The sequence below is a fragment of the Python bivittatus genome, unplaced genomic scaffold, assembly GCF_059951505.1.
Source record: "Python bivittatus isolate LINGU-HERP-01145 unplaced genomic scaffold, Pbiv_v1 ctg000160_np1212, whole genome shotgun sequence".
In the NCBI taxonomy this organism is placed as follows: Eukaryota; Metazoa; Chordata; class Lepidosauria; order Squamata; family Pythonidae; genus Python; species Python bivittatus.
The window spans coordinates 3,884,876-3,901,609 of record NW_028277076.1 but is presented as its reverse complement, the minus strand read 5'-3'; the positions used below and the strand labels follow the sequence as shown (position 1 = coordinate 3,901,609).

The following is a 16,734-nucleotide window of genomic DNA, read 5'->3' as shown; positions in this document are numbered from 1 at the left end:
TCAAACAGCAATCACAGCAGATGACTGCACCTAGCTAACCTTGGCTGATCTTGAAAGTGTTAAGCAGAGATGGGCCTGGCTGGATGAGAGGTCAGCATGAAACCTGGGGCAACACATCTTCCAGAGCCCATTGCCTCCCATTGGGAAGAGCCATACTTACATTACAGAAGAGAGAGGGTACGGTGCCAAGGGAATAGCAGGGATGTAATTGACAGAGGTAGCTGCAGATGGCACCGCCAAGTACCAGAGGCCTGTCTGTTTTGGTTGCTGGTTAACTTTTGGTTGTGTTGTAGGGCGTTCGTCTGGAGCATTCTCTTTGCGATCTCCCGCCCCTAAGAGGAACAAGGAAAGAAATTTTTATCAACATCAATTAAAAAAAATCTCATTTAAATATTCTTGGGGGGGGAGGAAATCTCAGGCACCATGCAGTATGGAAGACCCATCTTGAATTTGCCCTCAGCGCTTCTACTGAAGGCAATGGGGTATTTTCCCATTCCCTCAGAAGATGCGCACTGCTCCCCACCCCCATACGTGAAGGCAAAAAGTCACACAACACAGGCACCCAAAAAGTCACAAGCAAAAGGGCCTTCTGCCTGGCAAAATTCCCAGCCAAAGTGCATCGGTGGCATCAAACGGTTGGGAATGAAATACTTGGACCTGGAAGTGTAAAGACAGTTTCTTTGGACGCCAAAACAAGATGAACACAACTGAATATGGAGAAGAAGATGAGAAGAAAAATAACCCCACCCTGGTGAAAACAGAAGCAGTGTTTGAAGGAGGAGGGGAGCTATATGTATGAGGATTTTGGTTTCAGAGGAACTTCCAAACACTTCAGACATGGGCTAGCCCCATCTTCTTCCCTTAAAGACTTGTCGTACCGGCTGTGTCTTTGCTTCTGGAGTTTGCAGAATCCTTACATGAATGACATAACCGTTCCTCAGCTGCGCTTTGCTTAGGAGGTCTGGATCCATCCCTTGGGGAATGATGGCCTTAAAAAAAACAGAACAGGAGGCAATAAAGTCTGTTGTCTTAAGCTATCATGCTAAACAGCCTGATATGGAAGTACAAGCTTTTGAAACAGGCCCCATTTCTGATGCTTCTGCTAGAAACAGAATAAGCAAAGGGGTTCTTTGTAGAAGGCATACCTCATAAAGTTTTGCAAACTTTCTTTTATTTGCAGGCGCTCCGGCAGAGAATCTGCTGAGACTTGTTTAGGTTGATGGAGGAAAGAATGCTTTTAAAGGTAAAAACCGAGGAGAGGGCCTGAGTTTTAAACGGGAATTCAGCGATACATCAGGGGCCGGTTAATGTACAACCAGGGGTTCCAATCATTTTCCATCCTTGCCTGTGCTAAACTCTGATTATCGCAAAAGGGGGGGGGGCAGGCCGCAGAACTGGTCGAAACTTGATTCGTCCCCTGCAAAAACGTTTCCACGTTTCTGTGGAATTGCCAAGTTGAGCATATGCTCCCTGAACTCTGCCCATAAATTGTTCTGAACAGGGGAGATCTCCCCATGTTTCGGAGCACATCTCTTTGCGTGTCTGAAAATGTATGATGAAACTAAGCCAAGCACTTAATACATCAGGAATCCTTGATGGGTCTGGATCATCCTGGAGGACTACTCTCTCCAGCCCTGGTGCTCTCTAGGTAGATTGGATTACAGAACCCATCAGCTGCACTCATGGTCCTGCCTAATTGGACTTTTGCTTGGCCTAGAGAAAACCCGTGCTTCAGCTACCTAATCGGGAGAAATGCCGAACAGTCCCGTTCAAGTTGATGTGTGTCTCCCTCGACCACGTTGGCTGCCAAGCTGAAAACATTCATCTGGTTTCTCTCCAACATTTGATGGCTTCCAAAGAAAGGGAGAGTGGATTTTCCTGCAGCATTAGCTCACGTTGGAAAGTCCAGGGATCAAGTCTGCAAGTTCTTTGTGAGAGATGTATATTATATCTCTTTCCTCTACTACTGAGAAAAAGGGATGCTTCAGAGTTTCTAGTCACAAAGCCAAAAATCAGTGGACTTCTTGGACATCATCACAAAGTGACAACCTGCATGAATATTACCTTTGGTTTCTGTGTCATCCGCGTGACTTGCAGCGGCTTCTCCATGCTGCATTTTGACATTTCGGCAACGGAGACAGAGAGCAGAGACTTGGAGGGTCTTTGGCTCTTGAGACTCAGGAGTTGAAGTGGGATACCATGTCCCTAGGAAACCAAATGCAAAGGATCCAGCAGGTGCTGATTAATTTATAACTTGCATGTTCATCTAGATGCAGTGGGTCATCCAGCAAAATTGCCACTATGGTAGAGGGAAGGAATTTGGATCATGCTGCGTCAGGGTCAGTTCCTGGATGTATCTACGGACTTGTGCGTTTTATATACCCAATTAGGTGGTGGCCCTTATCTTGCCCTTGGGGGACCTCAAAAAGTAGCCAAGTCATGTTCCATCTGCTTAGCACTTTAATAGAAAATTGCCTGGGGTATATAGGTCAGAGTGAGAATGTTTTTAAGAAAACATCTTGCAGAAAGGCAATGGCAAAACACTTCCCTCTTGTTGCCAAGAAAACTTTGTGGATGTGTGTGTGTGTGTGTGGTATCACCAAGAGTTACATTTGATTGAAAAGAGGCTTAACTTTATTCACAATTTTTTTTTCTTGTTATCCTGGCTGTTCACCAACTGTCTGCCTGATTCTGTGAACTGTAGTGGGTGAGGTTCTGAGAATTTTCTTGCAATTGGACCTCCCCTAAAAATCATTTCCCAAAGTTGCCAGGAACAGGAGGAACATCCCTCCTACAGGACACACTCATGAAAACAAGGAAAAAAATGCATTTCTCAAGATGTCTGAGCTGCAATGTTCCCCTGTTCTGGATTAGTCACAGGGAGCCCAGCAGGAGAAGGCAGTCTAGAAAGGAAAGATGACATCTATAATTGGGTAAAGGCAGTTTTATTTCCCTCCCCCCAGCTCCAAAATGCAAACTTTTAAGAGAATAATAGAAGGAATTTTGCTCACTTTCATGGGTGATCTAACTTCCCAACAGTCTATGTTGGTTTACACAACGACAGTTTAGAAGATTTTCTTACCTGTGTAAGAGCCCCGGACAGTAGACTGTTTTGAGGGTTTTGGCTTGGAAGCTGCATGGTGTCTTCTGTTCCGCGATTTTGATGGTGCATCATCTGACCCTGAAGGATCTGGGAACAAAGCAGGAAAAGACATGGCCAATTCTCAGATTAATTTGGGCTGTAGAGTCCTACATTGTTTTAGTGGTTCAAAGACCATTGGGGAGCATTAGCTGTATTGCACAAGGGCATACAATTCCAGATTCAAGGAAAACAAATGTTGCCAGCTTCACCAATTAGCTTGGTCTAATCAAAATATTAAAAACAGACAGCAGCTCCTGTTCAGAGAGAGTTCTCTTTGCCTGAAATATAGCTTTCCACCTAACTAAATTAACCTTAAGGTCCCCCAGCTGCTTTGGCCAATGTCTTCCTATTGGCCATATTGACAGCCACCACTGTCAACTGCAATCCAGATTCTGCAAGGCACCAGGTTTCTAATTCTAGACTACAGCATTTAAAACGTTTGCCACCTACTGAAATCCAGCTGGGATCTGTCCTCAGCCAAAGATGGTTTCTGTGTCCTCCCTTTTGGTTCTGTGGCCAGAAATGATTGGTCAGGTTCCACCATGCTTTTCCCTGAGGTTCTGTGGGATGAGAAAGCAAGTTATACCCAAGGCACAACCACACCAAAGCACCGAACAAAATTCTTCCCTCTGCCCATTAATTTCCCCCCGTAATGCCCCATCTGCACTCCTACAAATCTGACTGGATTGATTCATTCTACCGAATGTGATTTGTTCATTTTTAGGTTTGTGCTAACAGAGGCACTGTGGATTATAAACAAGCATGCAGAGCTCAGCATCACGTGCAAAGTAAGTTGCTAGGGTTTGTCCAACTACCTTTGCTTAGTTTAATGTGGAAACCCAACCCCTGTGCATGTGTGTCTTCCAGGTGGAAGTAGCTGGGTGCCAAGAGTAGACAATAGATGCCAACCACAGATGGTTTAGCTACCAACTGTAAAATGTAGCATGTTGAAGCTATGGGAAACCAACATCTGGTAAATTATGTGATGGTGTCAGAGAGGGAAAGTAATAGGAATCTCATCCTGGCCTTGCTCTGTCTTTTTGAACCCAGCCAGCACAACAGAGCTGTGGTTCGCCGTTTGGGATGTTTCCCATAATGTCTTTCATAATGGATGAGTCAGCTGCATTGTGAGAAACTAGACTGCATCCAAGCAGATGCAGTTATATTCCCAGCTAGAGATCATTTGGATTTTTGTAGTCCTAGGTAAGCCCACCAGGGACTGGCCAGAAACACTGAGACCTACCACAGGAGGGTTTGCCTAGGACTTCTTCCACATGAAACAACTTCGTCCATCCCTTACCCTGCTGGAGTGACACTTGGAGAAAGGCGAGCACTGGCCTGGACTCTAGATAGGTGGGGAGAAGAGGAGTGTCGATGGAGCGTCTCTTCTAGACTTTGCCGCAACTGGGAGACTTCGTGCTGCAAAGCTGCAATGGCTTGGCTGGTAGAGGAGTAAGAATAAAACAAACCCAGGATCTGTGAGAATCAGGTTGACTATGGCAACTGCTACTAGGGTAGAGAATACTAGTGTGTGTCCAAATAATCCCAATTCTACCCCAAGGCAATAAAAGAGGAAAGGAGTTTTATACTTTTCTCTCCCTCTTCCCATGCTAGAGGGATTGGGGCAGATTTTCAGGTAAGAACCATTCTGACTAAATCTCAGGCAGTTGTACTTGGGAAGATCAGCAATGACATCTTTTCCCAGCACAAGGAGCCTTTACTTTAAAAAGTTGGCAACAGAACTCCCCCATAATCAGAAGATAATTATGGATTTATGGAAGCTGTCCTTATATAAATACTCCCTCTAGACAGATGGGGGACAGTGAAAACTTGTGGGGAGTTGAAGGGCAAGGATCCTACTTCAACAGCCACCTCACCACCACCCAAACAGTCTATATAATGTTGTCTTCTCCTGAACTCCATGTCTGAGAGGCATACTCACTCTCGTTCCAAGCGGGAATCAAGAAAGTTGTGGTGAGTCTGGGCCAGGTTCAGAGAAGTTGGGCAGGAACTGGGGGCATTTCTCCCATGGGGAGTTTCTGTCTCAGAGTCAGTGGGAGCTGGGAATTGAGAGAGAGAACAATATGCCATGAATTTTCCTTAAGGATCAAGTTGTAGCAAGTCTTAAAATTAAATACACCAAGGTCTACTTTCCTTAAATATGGTACAGAGACCACTGACTGAGTACTGGGGGATGGGTCAATGCTTAAAATTGCAGGGCGGGGGGGGAGAAGAATCTCATTTGAGCCCTGATGCTGCATTCTCTCCATCTTTTGTGTCCCCTTCTCCCTGACAAAACCTGCAACCTACGAAAGGGGAGACCACAGGGAAATTAAGGTTCTGGGGGAGGTAATGCACAATTCTTTCACTTGCACATCCTGGGACTTCACTCCTGTGGGCTTTTGCTAGAAGCAGGGATCAGTGATGGCCCTCATCCTTAGACTTCAGCCCCAATAGCTGGGACTTGTGAACCAGGATCCAAGTCAGCTAAAGAAACCATGCCTACAGATGACAGCTTGTTGCAGAAAAATAAGGTACCAGCCTCCAAAATGACTCAGGCACAGCTTTTCAAGCAAGTAGATCAACTCTGGGTAGCTGGAACAGTGGAGGTGGTGTCCATCCACATCTGGAATTCAACTCACAGTTCTCATTGCTGTCTGGCTCCATCTCATTTGTCCACCTGCAGGGAGAGTTCTGCTGGAAGGGGTTTCTTTTAGCTGAGGTGTGTTGGCTTCTCTCACCCTGGGGCCTTACTTGCCCCAGTGATTTGTCTGGTCTCAACCACGTCATTGCAGCTGGTACTTTGTTTGAGGATGGTGAGCAGGGAGGTGAATCAAGTATAGGTGATGGTCTCTGGATGCTATGGGACCTGCAGCCAAAACACCAGGTATGTTGCATTGATAAGTGCATTACACTCATTTCTATTCAGCTGCATCTGCTTCCTTCCCAAACTACTGTCCACCTGAACTCACCTCAAGAAAGGAAAGGGTAACACAGTCAGGTGTGCGTACAAAGAACTCATGGTGCTGAGACACCAACTGATTATTTTATCCCACTTTTAACTCCACTCATTGCCTGCCAGGCAGGACCCACTATGAAATGGGCAACTTACAGTACTTCTGTATGAAGGTTCTCCAGCCCTACCCTGCTTTTCTATTTCAAACCAATCTCCTATGGGATTGGTGTTTCTCAGTTGTTCTGCATTGTTTTGGGAAGAGCCTACCCCAAATCTGAGGCTCACTGTTCACAATGCATCTTCTCCCCCCATCCTTATTACTGTAGGCCCACCCAGTAGCTAGCTCAATCTAGTTTGTTGACTAGACATCCGTTCTCTATGAACAACACAAAACAGAGGATACAAGGGCAGAACTAAGAGTTTGGAGGAAAAGAGAAAGGGTGAAAGACACAGTGACAGAAAAGTTAAAACAACCATACTGATGAGAAGGCTGCTGAACAGAGTATCATGAAGCTGAAGAAAAACACAGGAGAAAAGACACTTCGTAAGACACTGTACCTCCTCTTGGATGACTGGTGCTTAGCCATCTGTGCCAGAGGAGATGCCCTGCTGGTTTCTGATCCCACAAAACCACTGTCTGTCTCTGGAGAGAGAATGCGCAGATCCTGCCAGAAAGGGAAGAGAGACAGACTATAAGCTGCTGGCAAAATCTAGAAAAAGCATCTCCAGAACCCTCCCTGAAGATCTCCAAGTTCACCCATACATTTCTCTCCTTCCCTTGGACTGTTCTTCAATCCATGAATGCTTGAAGCCTGAGTAAAAGGAACATCCTTTGAGAAAAAACTGTAGCTCCATCTTCCCTGCTACAGCTCTAACACTGATTCAACACCATCCACTGAAGTCACCTCAAATTCTTAAGTACCTCTATTACTACAAAAGCCACAGGTGGGGAAAGAGTATTCTTCTTTCCCTCCTACTCTCTCCCATTTCTGTTTTGGAAACAGAATAAGACTTCCTTAATCTCCTAACATACCAACTTCAAATACCTACACTTCTGTATTATGCCTAGTATCATCAGGAGTCACACTTACCTCACAGAATGTTGTGTTCATCTTCTGGGAAATGTTTGGAGGTGCAGATTCTGAGGCCATGCTTCCCACCACACTAGCTGTGCTGCTATGAGAGGAAAATGGTGCTTGCTGCCTTCTAGAAGACATCCTGGGACCAACAACCATAGGGCTGTTACTTTCTGGAGATTCATGAAGAGCTGCTTCTGCTTGGATGGAGGACACATGTCTGATCTGGCTTGCTGGCTGCTGGACCTTTCTCACTGGGACCTCAGGCACCACATCCTGTTGAAGTTCCCTAGAAGAGATGGAAAAAAAAAAGTTGAACTCTGCTAGTTTAGGAATAGAACTATAACCTTAAAGATGTTCTGCTATTTCTAAGAAGCTAATCAAGGTTACAGTTGACAATCTACCATGCAAGGTGAAGGAGTGCCCAAAAACTAATGGAACTTCAAAATGTTACTTTACGAAACCCAGACCAATCCTCCTAGAAATTGTGTGAAGGAAACAGCCGCTAGGTGGTTCCATGCACCTTAAATCCAATTCACAATTCCTCCCCTGTGAAATATTTTTCTTACCCCTTTACTTAGAACCCAGCCCTATCTCTGCACTTACCTCCTGTGGGAAATCAGAACTCTGCTGAAGTGTGTAAACCACAGCAAAATCTTTGTAGCAGCCTAGATGCAGGGCCAGGTTTTGCATGCACAGGAAAAGATGCTGAAAACTTAAAAAATGGGGAGTGATTGTATCCAAACACAGTCTAGCTTCCAGCCAAATCCCATGCAAAAAGGAGAAAAGAATTTTGGTTCTCAGCTGCTGCTCCCACCTCTTAAGATCCCCCTGCTTTCACTCACTTCCTGTCAAATTCCTCTCCATTCTCCCTCCCCTTCTTCCTTCTCTCCCTCTTGCCAACACAACCCATTTAGCAGGCAGCTGAAGGGGTGGGGGAAGTAAAGCTGCTTTGCCCAACTGTGGGAAAGAAAACAAGAAAATGCAAAGACCTCTTTGTTCTCCAACTTGAGATGATACAGCTAAAAAGCCAATCCCTGCTTCTAATTTTAGTCACATCCTGTAATGCCCACAGCACCACTGCTCTTGCAAAAGAATGTGGCCCAATGTGTTTAGAAGATCAGGCTAGGATTAGAACTGTTAACTTTTCAAGTCAGATGCACACATGGCAGGGCACAAGTCTAATCTTGGCTTTTGAGTACTCCTAGGGAATTAGATACCTCTACACAAAGAGTTCATCAGTCTAATTTTTCTCCCTCCCCCAAAAAAGTGGGTGTCTCCCCTCTTTCCTTCATGTATGCATGTTTCTTCAGTTTTCCCTAGCAGCCACATGTGCATGGTTCAAACTCAGAAGTTCAACTGCCCTTGTGAATACCAGAGCAGTATGGAATCCAGAAGATAAGCTTCCCTTGGCTGTGGCAGGGTTGGAGATGGTGTCTTAGATCTTCCAAGGAAATGAACTTCTGGCTGGTGGTTTTCTCACAGACTTACTTGGAGGTGGTGGGAGTTTTCTTATTAGCTGCAGATGACTTCTGTAAGGACCCAGCCTTTGTCCCAGCAGCAGCTGTGGCTGCACTGCCCAGTTCCTCTGAGGAAGCATTGTGTTTGTGACTCAAGGCCTCTGGCAAAGATTTGAAGCTGCTGCACCTTGGAACAAAAGGTGGAAAATGAAGCTGAGACAGCACAGCTTGCCTTAGTTGGGGAGTCAAACAAGATTTCCCTACCCCACTTCTCCCATCCAATCTACTCTGAATGGGCCTCAGGGGAGGGGAAGGAATCTCCTTATTCTTCCTCCCATGGAGGTTTGATGACCTCAAGGTCAGGTGGAAAAGGACAAGAATGTGATGGTGCTGAGTCTGAGTGAGTGAATCCAGGAGTGAAAGTGGGTGAAGCTCACAGAACTCCATCATGCACTGTTATGTCTCATTGCAGCCTGCCCACCCACCCCAATGTTTTGTCTTCCAGTTTTGACTTCCTTTGCTTTGTTTCATTAATAGACAGAAACTTGAACAGCCTTACTGGTCCAGGAGGTGATCAAAGTTCTCCTCCTCTTGGTGCTTGCAAGGTTGGGGGAGCTCCAGGAAATCTCCCTCTTCTTCAGCAGTCCCATCACTGATGGAACTGAAGTCCCCCTCCAGCTGGACTTGAGCAAAGCTTCTCTTGGGGGTTGAAGCCTGATGAGCAGACAGGAAAACCTGAGTGAGTCTAAATGTAACCACTTCCCTATTTTGTTCCAGTACAAAAGCACCCTTTTAAAACATGTGTTTGTGTAGAAGTTAGAGAGCTCCTTTTATGGATTATTTTGAAATGAAATAATGTGTGTTAAGGGAGGGGGAAGCACAGAGATGCTTTCCTTCCAGGAATTATTGGCCTTCACTGCCAAGTCATAAGTATTGGCCAGGCTAGCTAAGATCACAAGCGTGTGGTCCAAACCATTTGGAGATATCTGTACTGAAAGATAACCTTCCATGTTGTCTGTAGGTAGAAGTTTTGAAGGCAGCCAGTTTTACTCAGCTGGGTATGCATAGCTAGAGCCCTGAAAATCAAGGGTATATTTTCTTGCCATTGTGAAGGAGACAACACACAAGCCTCTGCGTATTTATTAGTTCTCTCTCCCACCTTTCATCTAAGAGCTGAAGGAAGCTTATTCAGGAATCCCCTTACTGAATCTGGAGTCCCTGATGCCAATTCAACCCCTCCACTATTGCAACCACACTAAACCCATGTGTTTAGCACACTGCAGGAGCTCAGCCATGTTTCAATATGTAGTGTGAAGCAGGCCTTTGCAAGCCAGGTGTGTTTCATTTTTTCAACACAGTAGCTCATATGAACACCAGAGTTCTGTTTTCTTAACTCACTTTCAGGGTTGCGTGTGTTGGGTGAAAGTAACCAATGGGGATACATTAATCTGTTGTTTGAGCTGCATTCCTCCTAAAGGTTTGCCCATTCTTTTTTTAAAATACCCTCCTTCCCAAATAGACCAGAAAATCCAGGTTCTGCCCGCAGATGTAGCCCAATCCTTGCCCACATTGCATTGAAATCCAGTGCCGTTGCAGCCCCATCTGCCTCTTCCCCCTTCCCCCCCCCCATCAAGCATACAGTGATACCTCGGGATACGAACGCCTCTGCTTGCGAATTTTTCGGGTTACGACCAGCTCTGGCCCCAAAATTTTACCTCGGTTTGCGAACTCCGCCTCGGGGTACGAGCCATTTTCCGCCCGTGCCACGTGGTCCGCGGCCATTTTCTGCCCATGCCACGTGGTCCGCGGCCATTTTTCCGCCTGTGCCACGTGGTCCGCGGCTGTTTTTCCGGCCCTGCCGCGTGGTCCGCGGCCGTTTTCGCGCCGCGCCGGGCTGTTTTCGCGCCGCGCCGCGCTGCGCTGGGCCGTTTTCGCGCCGCGCCGGGCCGTTTTCGCGCCGCGCCGCGCTGCACCCGGCCATTTTCGCGCCGCACCACGCCGCACCCGGCCGCTTTCCGTGTGGTCCGTGGACGCCAGAACGGATTAACGGTAATTACATTGAACCTTATGGGAAATTGCCTCGGGTTGCGACCAAATTCGGGCGGAGGGCGGAACGGATTAACCGGATTTACATTGAACCCTATGGGGAAATTTGCCTCGGGGTGCGACCAAATTCAGAGGGCGGAACGGATTAACCGGATTTACACTGAACCCTATGGGGAAATTTCCTTCGGGTTACGACCAACTCAGGATACGCCCAGAGTCACGGAACGGATTAAGTTCGTATCCCGAGGTACCACTGTACTTCGTGGCCATCAAAAGGTTGTCCACCTCTGGGTTCAACCTTGGGAGAAAATGATTAACAGTAAGACCATTGGGTTCTCCTCTTCTGGGCTTATTGAAGCCAAGGCCCCACAAACATCTGTCTGAGTTGCAGCAGAGAAGATGAGCTTGTATCTGTGCTCTAAAATGCTACTAGTGAACACCCCCCCCCCCCCCAAGGACATGCTATTTCAATCACTCCCTTCCTCAGGAAAACCTTCCAAAGCAATCAGGATTTGACCTCGGGGTATGGCATGCAGACAGCTGGGACTGGGGCCTGGAGGGATGGTGTTGGGGATCCCACTTGTTCCTCAGAAAGCTGGGCTGGAAAGCAGGGATGTGATGGGACCACCAGTGGGGAACTGTCTGGTGCAACCCATTCATTCAACGCAGACTGCTCGATTCGCTCTTTCAGTGCCTCCAAACGCATCCCCAGATGGAAGATGTTGCCTTCCACTGATCTGAAAAACATTAAGTCGTGGCCAGAAGTCCCACGTTAGTTGAATTGGATGTGAATTCCTGTTAACCTGCTCTCCAGACACTTTGAATAGCACCACGCATTGGGAGTTGCAATTCAATGCTGCTGAGAGCACCGTGCAGGAGAACTGCCGAGCAAGATAGCTGGAGATTCTAAACCAGAGTCTTTTAGAGATAAGGAAGAGGGGGGAAATTGAACATCGCCAATAAATTCAATTCTCATTTCCGAAACAATAAGCAAACCAAAATGCAAATGCTTTTTGATATTCTTTGCATTTTTTTTTTTTTGACATGTGCAATGCCGTTTTCCAAACAAAACTAGTGTCTAGAGAGTGCGTGCAAAAAAGAAAAAAAAAATCAACATGGACAAATGCCTTAATTTATCCTGAACAACAACATGCCTGAAATTGTAAATTCTCCTATGGAGATATTTGCACCTCCACATGGTGAGTAAAGGGGATAAAGGTCTAGAATGCTGGGAAAGGTGGATGGAATCAGTTATGGTGGCAATGGGTGCATCACTGGAAGATCTGAAGGACACAGTTGGAGACACGTTGTCCTGGGGAAGATTTATCTGTGTGGACTGTAAGAGTTGCCACCACCCTGATTGCACCTCATCTTCCCCTCATTTCTTAGCACTTTTGCACCTTAAAACCCAACTGTCCCCAAAAGAGGATAATGATTTCTGCCCTATCCACCCTTGGAAGCAGCTGTGGGGCCACCAATGGGATGAGGAGGAGCCCCACACGCATTCTTGAACCTCTATTTCAGGAAGTTTTACCTAGGTGACGATGTACACATACCGATTGGGATCAAATTCTCCTAGTGTCTCCACAGGTTCCTTCTGATTCTGCAGCTGCTGATACTTGTTTCGAGCCTGTAGGTAAGCTCGTTCCAGAGCTTGCTGAGCCTCCTTAAGTCTTGCAAACCCCTACCCAGACAGCAAGATTGAAAGAGGAATAAGTAATCCACTTATTGCAACAGAAGTGTCATTGCTCACTCCACCGTGGAGAAATTGCACAGGGTTCCTGCACAAATAAGCACATTTCTCTTCAGGATATGGCCAACCACAGAGCAATTTTCTCTCCTTCTAGGGCCAAGGCTTAAATAATTAAAATGCATAAGATGGAAGCTTCCCCAAATTCAGGAAATCTGGAATTTTGTAGAAATATGGAATTGAAAGAGGGAGCCCCAGTATGGCTCATAAGGTCTAAATGGGAAAGGGTGGAGGACAAACGTGATTGGAATCGGTTTGGGAGAACTTCACATCACAATATTTTACTGGGAAAAACAATTTCCTGATGTATTTGGTGCAGAAACAAGTTTAAAGTTACCGTCACTCAAAGGGAGGAAGAAAAATCCTGTACCTTTAGCTGGTCCAGGGCCTCCAGTCTATCCATTTGAATTAACTCCTCCAAGAACTCCATCTAAAACAAAAGATGCAGAATGAATTAACCATATTCTATTAACCAGAGTGATAGAAAGGTTGTCTTAACCCATTTCCAAGATGCAGGGAAAAAACAAACGAATGAAGATAACGAATATGCTGCAGTCTAAAAACAATTGCAACTCAGAATCTGGCTAGTTTATTCTACTCAATCCACAAACACACACAGGGGGGAATGGCCCCAAATGGGAACACACGCTCACCAATTCCTCATTCTCTTACAGTTGCCAGATGCACACAAGAAACTTACCTGCGTCTGAAATTTACCGGCCTGGGCGGCTAACAATTGCGTGAGATGATCACCCAAGAAAGGCGTTTTGGTGGAGATGGGACTATTTGTTCTGGAAGCAGCCGTGCCCGTGGAATCGCTCAAGGATGAGGGTTGCCCCAGCTGTCCGGGAAATCCTGTAACTCAAAAAAGGTAAACCCTGCTTTAAGTTCAGCTCAATTCCCAGTGCTTAAGAGATACCCCCAGGTTGTAGGTTGTTTTGCGGGGGGCAACGATAGAGAAGTGGCTTGCTCCACCTTCTTTGAGATGTTTTTTCAACTTCCCAATCTAGCCTACAGCTCTGGGAGTTCCCATTCACATCCCATCTAAGTATCACCTACGTATGCCCTTTTTTAATGTTCTGAGCTCAGCCAAAGGTTGCCTAGATGCTCTCTCCCAAAGCAGTGCATAGTAAACGAGCACAACTTTCTCTAGGTGACGATCTCAGAAAGAAAATATGAAAATGTTGATATTTTCTCCAGCTGGGGTGATGGTACCGGTCTGAATCTATAACAGAATATTGTGGCATGGAATGCCCTTGTTCAAAATGCCAGCCAGATTTCTGACATTCTTCACTGTATTTCCTCCATTCCCCTTTTTCTTTTCAGTTACATCCAAGAGCTGACGTTCAGCTCAACTGGAGGGTGGTGTGCCAGACAGGACAAAGGGAATGAATGAATCCCCAGGTTCATTCTTCTGATAAGCCCAAACAGGCATGATTTCCAAGCCCCACTTTGGAGAGTTGAGACTGCCAAATAATGCTAATTTCTCCCAATGTTTATTGATTCGTTTATGCATTAGTGTTCCCATACTCCCAACCCTTTTCAAGATGAGGTCTACAGTTTCAGCCCTTTTATTGCTTCCTGCTTTGTCTAACCCACTTGAATGTGCAAGGTCGTCCCAAACTTCAACTTTATTGCAGAACATTGCTATTTTTTGATGGCTGGAAAATTTTACACTTACTTAGACTGGCATTGGTCACTGGGGAGCTAGCCAATAAATTACTTGCCCAGTTTCTACCTTTTGCCTTGACTGGCAATGACATTATCCCAACAGCAAGGAAACAGGATGCAGATTTCTCAAACTTACCTTCACCCTGAGCACCCTTGGATGCGTCTCTGTTGGACTTGCTTGCGATCTCAGCAGTCCTGATCTGAGGGATGCTGAAGGTTACGACTTTGGACGCCTCTGATAGTCTCCCCGTTTCAACTGCCTGGCTGGGCTTTGGAGGATCGCTATACAGGCGCACCTGAAAGGCAAAAGAAAAGAGAAGAAACACTCAATCTCACCATGATCTCCAAAGGAAAGCAGACAGTGCATGGGTATTTCCTTGGCTTAATCAAGGAAATGCAAACTATCTATCTGGGAGGGCTTCAAACAAATTAACCTCAACCACCACTGGAAGACTTTTGGAAGAAATAACCCAGTTTCCTGATTGAGCACAGAGGAACTTAGGGCCAAGAACAGCCACTCAGCAGTACATACCAGGAAAGAGTCTCATGTTCAAACCTGCCCTTTTCTACGTAAAAAGGGAGTACATAAGAGAACATAACTTTTTTTTTTCCCACCCTGGAGATTCCCTGGTGGTCAAAGTAGGTCTGTATTTGTCCAGTTAAAAAAAAATGCCGTCCTCCAGGCAGGGTCAAAATCAAAATGATTCTGCTGGGTGTATCTCCGACTCCATTCGCTCTGGGGCTGAAAATATGTCCCTTCTCTTTGCTCCTCTAATTCATGCTTCAATTACATTTCAAGCTGGAAGCCTGGGTTTTATAAATGCTTACAATCTTTACCTGCTCTCTCTGTTCACCGATTGCCATCCTCCTATGAATCACGCAAGTGGAGATGACTTTTAAGTAGTCTCTCCTGCTATGCTCTACCAGCTACAACTGCATTTCTGAAACCGCCCCTCCTCTCTTGGGCCAAGGCTCCCGTTGCCACAGCAAGCCCTCCTTCCCATCTGTCTCCATAAACTACGCATTGTGACTGTGCAAGAGCATCATGGTGGACAGAGCACTTCCCCCAGCAAGCAGGGAAAACCTAATGGCTATTTTTGTATGAAGGAGGGGACAGGAGAAGAATCTATAAAATGACTGGTCCAAAAGGAGGAGCTCCAGATGTATTTTTTCCTTTGTGAGGGGAAAGAAACCCACTACCAAAAGTAACTAAAAACAAGCAAAGTGTCTTTAGAAAGAAATGCAAGCACCAGCACATAAATACCATTACACTATTCCCAATGACAAGAATGTCACCAGTCACTCTCCTGGATCATTCTAAGGGATGTGATTGACCGAAGGTGACTCCATCATATTGTATTTTCTCAAAATCGCCCTTCCATATTCTACCGCTGAGATGCTGGAAGTAGTCGGTTTTGCAACTTTGAAGATTCAGAGTAATTGGCCTTGGGGCACTGAGCGACGTAAAACGTTGTGCAATACTCAGGACTTCTGACACCTCTTAGTCACACAACTCCTTTTCTGCTTCCCCTTTTGGACTGCTGTGCTGTGGTTTGAGAAGATGCTGCTCGGAGACGCGGGAAGGGGGAAGAATCTGTCACAGCTCTGAACCACAGGAAGTTGACGAGGAGAGAACAGCCCATTGCAAATGCGAGCTGCTGTTCTTCGGGGTATATTCTCTCTCTCTCTCTCTCCCCACCCCCACTTCCTGTTCAAGACGAAACTGCCTGAGTCATTTTAATGAAGACTGGCAACTTCTTCTCCCCTTAAAAAGTACAATTCTCTTTTCTTCTTTTAAACAGTCTCTCGGAACAGAAGCATTTCTCCAGATGGGTTTGCAGAATCGCAGAGCTGAAGACAGCCTTCAAAGCCAGACAGATCTGGGTTGGCTTGCAGATCCTTGGATGATTTAGAACAGCAAGCGTTTCTGATTCGCAATTGTTTTCTACTAGCAGCAGCAATTGATCCAGCCTAATCTGAATTCTACCTCTGAAGTGAAGAAAACTTGGGATAAGTAACAAATCAGACGTAGTCGTCTTCTGATCTCCAGGATAACTTTGTGAAGTAGATTAGGCAGTGCAAATTAATTCAAGGGAATCTAATGAAGCCTGCAGCCTAATTGGGAACCAGGAACTTGGTGGACCAAGCTGGGTTGCAGATCCAGAGCTTCAACATCCAGCTGAGGGGCAAACCCAGAGTTTTGGAACCCAAGCTGGAATACGAACCCAGTGCTTGGATACAAAGCCAGCATTCTTGGCTTTAGGCTTGGCAAACTCCATTTCCCATCACACCCGGCAACTAGGATAGGACAACTGGTCAAAGATGAATGGAAAGTTACTAAACTTTCTGGATGGCCCAGCTCTGACCATGCTACTTATAGCTTCTAATGGCCTTCGACCAAATCAGAGCAATGTTGAGTCAGTACGGTCTTCTCCAATCAGCAGGGATCAGTGGAACCTATGATGTTCTACACAAAAAGGCTTGGCTCTACTACCAGACCTTGGCTGTTCCCCAAGCATGCATACTTAAAAGGTGTTCCACTATGAGAATTTAGAACATGGTACCCACAAAGCATGGGGAGCACAGGTCACAGAAACGGCTTTGGGAACATGATCATTCCAAAATCATCGTGT

The 16,734-nt window shown here is 45.9% G+C and overlaps 1 protein-coding gene and 1 long non-coding RNA gene across 3 annotated transcripts in view; one reads left to right on the top strand and one right to left on the bottom strand.

The window, feature by feature from the left end:
• AKNA (AT-hook transcription factor) overlaps positions 1-16,734 on the bottom strand; it is a 32,414-nt gene that overhangs the window by 4,231 nt on the left and 11,449 nt on the right. Inside the window, exons 6-22 of one of the 2 annotated variants that reach the window (XM_088146957.1) lie at positions 14,238-14,397; positions 13,131-13,285; positions 12,801-12,860; positions 12,237-12,364; positions 11,198-11,417; positions 9,194-9,348; positions 8,666-8,821; positions 7,190-7,463; positions 6,657-6,763; positions 5,785-6,011; positions 5,085-5,202; positions 4,443-4,583; positions 3,593-3,702; positions 3,083-3,190; positions 2,065-2,205; positions 879-989; positions 161-332 (exon numbers count right to left, since the gene is read on the bottom strand). In XM_088146957.1, coding sequence (XP_088003083.1) covers positions 161-332; positions 879-989; positions 2,065-2,205; positions 3,083-3,190; positions 3,593-3,702; positions 4,443-4,583; positions 5,085-5,202; positions 5,785-6,011; positions 6,657-6,763; positions 7,190-7,463; positions 8,666-8,821; positions 9,194-9,348; positions 11,198-11,417; positions 12,237-12,364; positions 12,801-12,860; positions 13,131-13,285; positions 14,238-14,397 — 2,543 coding nt within the window. Of the gene's footprint in view, positions 1-160; positions 333-878; positions 990-2,064; positions 2,300-3,082; positions 3,191-3,592; positions 3,703-4,442; positions 4,584-5,084; positions 5,203-5,784; positions 6,012-6,656; positions 6,764-7,189; positions 7,464-8,665; positions 8,822-9,193; positions 9,349-11,197; positions 11,418-12,236; positions 12,365-12,800; positions 12,861-13,130; positions 13,286-14,237; positions 14,398-16,734 lie in introns of those variants that run through there. The other variant, XR_015797285.1, reaches the window with a different exon arrangement.
• LOC148214874 (uncharacterized) lies at positions 9,255-16,718 on the top strand. Its single transcript, XR_015797286.1, has 3 exons — positions 9,255-9,373; positions 13,105-13,301; positions 15,904-16,718. It is a non-coding gene; the product is annotated as an uncharacterized LOC148214874 (long non-coding RNA).